This window comes from Etheostoma cragini, chromosome 3 (genome assembly GCF_013103735.1).
Source record: "Etheostoma cragini isolate CJK2018 chromosome 3, CSU_Ecrag_1.0, whole genome shotgun sequence".
Lineage (NCBI taxonomy): Eukaryota > Metazoa > Chordata > Actinopteri > Perciformes > Percidae > Etheostoma > Etheostoma cragini.
Window position 1 is genome coordinate 26,417,510 of NC_048409.1, and position 8,190 is coordinate 26,425,699.

The 8,190-nt window shown below is 37.5% G+C and overlaps 2 protein-coding genes across 3 annotated transcripts in view; one reads left to right on the forward strand and one right to left on the reverse strand.

The window, feature by feature from the left end:
• Positions 1-2,366, reverse strand: part of bcas3 (BCAS3 microtubule associated cell migration factor) — a 305,863-nt gene extending 303,497 nt beyond the window's left edge. For both annotated transcript variants that reach the window (XM_034867219.1, XM_034867220.1), the window contains exon 1: positions 2,254-2,366. The gene's annotated coding sequence lies outside the window, so the exon portion shown is untranslated. The remainder of the gene's footprint in view (positions 1-2,253) is intronic.
• A 2,498-nt stretch (positions 2,367-4,864) lies between these two features.
• On the forward strand, positions 4,865-7,261 carry opa3 (outer mitochondrial membrane lipid metabolism regulator OPA3). The gene is made up of 2 exons (XM_034867231.1): positions 4,865-5,076; positions 6,289-7,261. The coding sequence occupies exons 1-2, from the start codon at positions 4,935-4,937 to the stop codon at positions 6,615-6,617; spliced, it is 471 nt and encodes a 156-aa protein (XP_034723122.1). The 5' UTR covers positions 4,865-4,934; the 3' UTR covers positions 6,618-7,261.
• Positions 7,262-8,190: the final 929 nt, after the last annotated feature.

Sequence of the window (8,190 nt, forward strand, 5' to 3'; positions counted from 1 at the left end):
TGACCCATTTCAACTCCACCTCTTAAAGAATCGGAATCAAGAATCGATAAGAACCGGAATAGAAATGAAGAATCGGAATTGGAATCAGAATCAGAATCGTTAAAATCCAAACGATGCCCAACCTACGTACAAATGCACTGTTTTACAACAGTCTCTACTTATCCTTGTTTTTAAAAGGGCAATGTAACCCAATCTAACCCACTCATGTGTGAACAAATCTAAAAAAACAAAAACATTTCTCCCTTACTTTCACATCTGCAGTCAGATAACAAAACTAACCGTGTGGAATACCTTAAACTTTTAAGTTTACAACAAATGACTATGGACTGGACTTGCCTGGCCTACACCATTAATATTAATGAATTTAATTCTAAGTCTAATTTTTAGGCTTCATCTGGAACACTGAGGAGTCTGCATATAGACAGAAGGTTGAAAATCAGGCCGTGTGGTGTGGTCAGAACAACCTTGAGCTGAATGCTTATAAACTGTGGAGAGGAAAGTAGACTTCAGGGTAAAATTTGTTCATGTGAATTTTCATGCGTGATTTAAATAAATACACATATGAATCTGACTTTGTTAGATTTGGACTTTTCTGTATTTGTCACACGTTTTACGAAATGTTTTGTCTACTTAGGTTTTTATTTTTTAGTCGATCCACGCTAAAGCCTTAAACATGTTTGTGAAAGTCACCTTCTCTCACAGTAATGTTCCATGTCCGAGGCTCAGTCATGTTTAAAGGTGGAGAATGGGCTTCTTAGAACATGAAACATCAGGTGATCAGATGTAATGTGATAAAGTAGATCAACAGCCTATATGTGTTTGCCTAATTATTTTAATTATGTCTTATTAGTTCATGTGTATATTTACAAAATTTTACTTTTGTTAATTTTGGCCATTTTGTGTTGTTTTTTTCAGCACTCTTGCCTAATCTCTAAATTGCTGTCCATCACCCCATCCTCTTTCAGTCAATCTGTTTTCTGATTTGTCTGGAGACAGTAACAGAAATTTAAAAAGAAAAACAGGTAACACAATCAAATTGCCTTTACTGTATGCAGACCGATGACGCTTACTGCCATTCCTAGTCGAAAAAAACAACTGTTCATGGTGTATTTAAGTAAAGGACGATTGTGGGAAAACAGCAGCCCAATCGCTGCAGCGACTGCAACCATGCGGGCTGTAAAAATGTAATAAAACGTGATGTTCCAACCTTCACTTGGTCAAGAACTTAAAAGTAGGAATACACAGTATGACTGCAGATTGATTGACTGCAATGACATTCCTACATAGTGTCTGAAGTCAACCTTAGGTTCAGGGCCAGGAGCTCAGACATCCAGGGGAGCTCATAGTAAAACGGATGCTATTAGGCATTAAAAAGGAGACAATTAAGCCAAAATGTAATTAAGATACTTCCCAGTCATGATTCTGTTGCAGTATTCCAAGAATTTCAGATGGTTAGGAGTATCCCTTTTAAGCTTATCCTGAATATGCCGATTTAATTCTATTTCATAGCTAACCTGAGAGCACCTTAGGGTACCCCTGGAGGAGCTGGAGTGGATGATGGATGATCAGAATACCATCAGAAAACTTCAGTAGCTAATATGGATTATCGTACCTGCAGTCAGACAAATATAACCTAGTAAAAACATCTGTTTTAAAACACACACATGTATAGCCTATACCCCAAGAATTGACATGCCAAAAATATATCAATGCTGCTGCTCTAATAATCTCTCATTCAGGTTTTGATGCACTAAAGCACCTTGGTAAAGCAACATTCAGTTATCATCTGTTTCAGTATATTCTTCAAACAACTGCACAGTCCACTAGCGGTGTATTAGCTATGTATCAGACTCTGAAGACGTTACTATCACACTGGACAAACGCTCATGTTAACAGAAGATTCTAGGCTAATTGCAAGCAGTTAAAATATGAGCTCTCTGGCAAACCACACTGAGAAGCTTGGCTGTCTAGCCTCGTTTACATTACAAAAACACGTAGCTATTCATCCAGCTTGCACCACGAGCAACAAACGGGCCAATACGAGTAACACTTGCCGAGTAACAACTGCCAAGTCCACAGAATACAGCTATTAGCTAACGCTAAAGTTATATTGGTCGATAAGGACCCTCGCAGCTAACTTAGCTAGCAATAGCATCAGCTAGCTGACCAAACAAAACTGTTGAAGCAGTAAAGAAGGAGATGCGTTTGTACTGTTTCAGTAAGACAATATTTAAAGCTGCCATAGCTACGAACCGAGGTGTAGAACGTTGAGCGTATCCTTGCTTATGGACTTGTGTTGTCGTCTGAAGAGCTCCTTAAAATAACGTCAACACACAAACAGACTGCGGAACAGTGTTGTGTGTAATTGGAAGCCAATCAAAGCACAGAAACACTTTCGTCAACTCAATCAGCCAATGGCCGTAGCGGGGTGCGCTTGTTTTTTCACAGACGGGGCACTACGGAGAGGGCGGTGCATGGCTCTTGAATGGAGGGAAACATTTGCCAACGGGTGTAGGCGTAAACAAGCGTGGGTCTTTCATAGTGATCAAGGTTTATTGTGTCATTAGAAGGTAATTAGCACAGTCGTTAACACACAGAGATCAGGCTCAATAATATCAAACTAAACTAGAAATAGAAAATAACTCCTAGATTTCTGACAGTAGTGCTGGAGGCCAGGGCAATATCATCCAGAGTAGTTATATCTGTAGATACTAAGGTTTGGAGGTGTTTAGGGTCCAGCACAATATCTTCAGTTTTGTCTGAGTTTATGTCTTTAAAACATGCCTGAAGTATAACAATGAAATGACACTGGCTGGAAAAAGTCTGGATTATTCCTCACAAATAGCCAACCTGAATGTTCAAATTCTTTATACTTTATACTTCATATACTTTGTATTCAGTGAATTTGAACAGTACATGCATTTAATTCATATATATACATATAATTACATATAATTACAATATATAACATATCATTTCTAAATCTCATAACAAAAACACTCTTAAAACATTTAACATACAGTCTATGGCACCCTTTTAATACCCTAATGTTGTAGGCTACCCCTGGCGATGTTGTTTTTCTTATTTGTGTCGTTATATACTTGTATACTGTTCTGTATACCTCTGTATGATTATATGTATACTTTGCCCTTTTTCTGCCAATAAATAATTGATGCCACAATTTAAAAAAAAGATGCCACAGAGGAAATCATTTATACCATAAATCATCTACTGTCTGGTATGCAACGCATTAACAAACAGAGGCTAGATACATTTAACATCTCATTGATTGAGGTTCTGGCCTCAGCCTTCTATGGAATTTTAAATAATGAGCAGACTCCGCACCAATATGCGCACCGCTATGCATTCAGCGCAGGCGTACGCCGGCGTGTTTATGGTGCGGACCCATCTCACTATATGTTGTGTATGTGAAAATAAAGAAATGTGATGTGGATCCATAGACTATAAATATTAAATATATTAACAATCTATGTGTGGAGCAGTAGAAATTCAGATGGGTATCTTGACAGCATGGACAGACATAAAAAGCCAACATCTTTTCTCCAAATTTCTACTGTGGATTACCCATAAATCTACACACTAAGTAGGCTGCAAAAACCTGTCAAGCCAGTAGTCGCCGCTGTCCCCTTTTCTGTCATAAGGAGCTGGGACAGTCTTTGGGATGAGAGACAAAAGTCAGTAGCCCTTGAATTTAACCTTTGGATAAAAGAATGACGTTTTGGATACCTGAAATTGAAAGCCCTATACACACAAAGGGTAAAAGTTACCTCATTTTCCAAGAAAATGAAAATAAACTTGTTTTAAATCACCATTGTGGATAGGAAGAATGTCATTGTGTGTGTCCGAATTGTTCCTTTCGACTATTGGAAGATATTAATTGCAGATATCTGCAATAAATATCCAGTCTAAATGTTAAAACAGCCACATAACTTGTTCTTTAAGTATTTAAAGATATGTTAAATGTAGTTTTGACTAGTAGGCTACTATTAAAGTTGTAAATATCTTACAATTTCTACTAGTAAGAATGTTATTGTAGGAATCTATAATTACCATTTTGACTAGTGAGAATATAATTTTGACTAGGAAAAATGCTAGTATGCATATCTAAAATGTAATTACAGATAAGTGTGTGGTTCAATTAAATGTTAAAACAACTTGGCATATATATATATATATATATATATATATATATATATATATATATATATATATATATATATATATATATATATATATATATGTGCCTGTTTGTGCATGTGTATTGTAACAACAGTAAAGTGTAAAAATTGAACAGATTATTGATTAATCTCCCAGGACCTGAAGTGGGAGCTCAACATCACCTGCCTCATCAAAAAAGCAGAGCAGTGGATGTCCTTGCTGCGGTAGCGGAAGAAGTTCAACCTGTCAAAGCCTATGGTGGTGTACTTCTACACTGCCATCAATTAGTCCATCCTCAGCTGCTCCATCGCCATCTGGTGCAAAACAGTCATCCCTTCCGAAGTCGGCCTTAGGAACAAGGCCCTGACCCCCGTGACATTGACTCTTAATACCACCCACCCCTAGTCACCACACTTTGCCTTACCTGCATCCTGGACTGCACCTGCCCTTTGCACACAGGGTTACTACAGGCCTTTATGTTTTGCACAAGCTCAATCAATTCTCTTTTCTTATGTTAAACAGATATTTAGTATACATGCTTCTTTCTTCTTCCATTTATAAAATAAATAAATAAAGCTTTTCTATTATAAAATAAAATTTTGTGAATGTGAAACGTGAGAAAATAATAAAAATACAAACGTGTCTGGATTGCAGACGTCATAAAAACCTGGGCGGGTTTCTGACTAATCATTTAACGTCACCGCGTCACCTCAACGTGCAGCCCCAACCTATGCTGGGAAAGTATTTCCGCCAAGATGGTTGTCGGTGCCTTTCCTATCGCCAAGCTCCTCTATCTTGGAGTGAGGCAGATGAGCAAACCTATAGCGAACCGAATAAAAGCGGGAGCCCGGAGAAGCGAGTTCTTTAAGACTTACATATGTGGGCCGCCGGCACAGAGTGAGTAACCGAGCTAACGGCTGCCAATGACCGCTATATTGCCTTGTCAGACTCCCGGACAAGGGATGAAGCGAGGAGGGCTGCGAGAACCAATTATATTTTAGTTGTCAAGACCTCTTATCCAATACTTTCCATGGGTTTATCAGGTTGACCAATAGCAGCCAGGGAAGCTCAGTGAGGGCGGGCTTTCTGTGTCATTGAACAGGTTGTATGAAAGCATTTGCTTTGCTGTCAGTACAAACAGCACTCTGAATGGCTTTTGCCTCACTTTCTGTTTAGAATATGGAAACATTTTGACAAGCCACTGTGTTCTGTTGTTCAGACACATTCAACAGTTAAGTCTTACTAAGAGCTGCCAAATACTAACTGTACACAAGGTTATTCGTACTTAGCAAAACTCTCAAACACAGATCCGAAAAAAACTTGAAGCCTATAGCTAGCTCCAGATTCTCTCCCTATGGCTCTAGCTAGCTCTAAAGAGTCGCCATTCATTATCAAAACATATAAACTAGTCACACAAAATGAAACGAAGAGAAACTAAACAAGACAAGGACAGCAATTCTTTCCTATCGTAGACTCGGGTGTGAAGCTGTACAATACTGTATATTATGTTGTATGTTACTACCTTTCACACTTTACCTACTGTATCTCATAGCCCATCTTATAATCTACCATTTTATACTATATTTCTACTGATTTTCACTCTACTATCAACTTTACTTTGTAATTTCTTTCTCCAATTCTCTTGTATTAATAGTTCTATTTTGTTTTCTTATGCTTATTTTTGTTGATATATACCTTTTACCTAAGCTATCCACTCATCTGTAATGCCATCCTTATGCTGCTGCAACAACCAAATTCCCCTGCTTGGGGTCAATAAAGGTTTATCTTATCTTGTGTTAGTTAACAGCTGGTGGTGGTTGCTAAAGGCTTGGCCTCTGGTACAGACTGCAAAATGTTCACTGACGCATTTAAATTAACACCAACAGCTTTTGAGGATTGGTAAGCTCTAAGCTCCCTACAAAATCAAGCATAGATATAAAAAAGCAAAAGAAATGAATGTAAATGCATGTATTTCTTTGCATTATCACATGTATTTCAAACCGTTCATTTTGATATCATTTGAAGCACAAGTCCAGGTGTGAAATAGACCCAGATCTCATATTGAAAGTCTAACTGGAACTGTGCACTGTTTGTTCTATGTTCTTTCAGTATACCACTGGGTTGAGATGAGAACAAAGATGCGGATCATGGGCTTCCGGGGCTCCACCATTAAGCCACTGAATGAGGACATGGCTGCAGAGTTGGGTGCGGAGTTGCTGGGAGAGGCAGTCATCTTCCTCATTGGTGGGGGATGTATGGTGCTGGAGTATAGCAGGCAGGCTGCTAACAGTCGCCGCAAAGAAGAGGAGCACAACGAGACCATCACAAGCCTACAGACTCAACTAGCAGAATTAACACTAACCACAGAGACTCTAGATGCTCAGCTGAGGGAGATCAACAGGCAACTTTTGTCCCTTCCTGTTCCCACTAAAAAGTGATTAAATTGGTTCTTTGCTTAATGACACGACCCTGTATGTTGGTCTGTGTGAACAAAAACAAGGGTGCAACAACATAGTACTGCCATATGTACAGCTTGAATATGACCATGCTTCATACACCATCCCCAGCCAATTGAGTTGGGTGGAAAAGGTGGAGATATAGCAGATGAGCTGTGGAGTTGAGTGAGTGCTATTGTTAGCTCACGATTTGAGCAACTAGTTGGAAAGGGGGATTGCTATGATATTCATAGTGTATTTCTGTGGCTGATTTTGCATGTTCATTATAAAGATAGCTGTATATAAAGATTTACAATAAAAGGCAAGGGGTTCCTTAAAGGTAATATATTTTATACCAGCACAACAGCATATTACATTATCTTTATATTTTAGAGTTCCTTATCTGATTTCCAGTGGGAATGACTCTGGATTATATAATAATATTGCAACATTGTTTGCCCTTGACTGAAGGCCACAACAACAACAATTTATCACATTATTGAATCATTTGAAGAGTGTCTTCCCCTACAGTTTCATGGACATTTAATGTTGTATAAAAAACTGTAAATCACTTTTATGGTTCCTGTAAATTGGATGTGATGACAACTGTAAAAAAGATGGTGTCAAATAAAATGGTTTGCTGTCAATATGCAGTAGTTTTAGTCACGTTACACACATGCAGTAGTGGAGGAAGAATTCAGACCCCTCTTTTAAGTTAACATACTAATATGCACTGTAGAAATCCTCTGTTCCAAGTAAAGCTACTGCAGAAAAGTTAGAGTTACCGCTTATAGGTATTAAAAATAAAAGTATTCAATGCAGAAAAATGTCCCCTGTGACCACCATTACATATTATATCATTAGATAATTATTAGTCACATTATTGTACTTTAAATATTTCAGGGGTAGTTTTGTGTCTGAATGCAACTAATGGTTATTTTTCTTATGAACTAATCTGCTTATTTTCTCTATTAATCAATAGATTGTTTGGGTTATAGAAATTCAGAAAATAAGTGTGGTCACAATTCCACAGAGCCCAAAGTGACACCTTCACAATGCTTTTTTTGTCCAATAAATAATCCAAACCTCAAAATAATAAAAGAATATTAAAATTGAATTAAAAGGCAAAACAGTACATCCTCAAATTTGAGATGTTTGAACCATCATTTCATTTTTGCATGAAAGATTTATCAAAACACTTCAAATAATTGTCATTCATTTTCTATTAATCAACTAATAGTTCAGAATCAGAAAGAGTTTAATTGCCAAGTACTTTTTTAACATACAAGGAATTGGCCTTTTTGTTGTTGTTGGTGCACGCACACATTCTCTAACTGGAATATTCAGTTGCACTTATAAAAATCAGAATTTGTAAAGTAAAAAAAGCTGTCAAATATTTGTAGCGGAGTAAAAAATACAATTTCTTCCCTCTGTGGTGGACTAGAAGTAGGAAGTGGCACCGGAATATAGTACTTAAGTAAAGTACAATACCTCAAACTACAGTACTAAACCTTACATTTAATGGCTTACTTTTCACCAATGCATACATGTTACAATACAAACTTGACTGAAAATA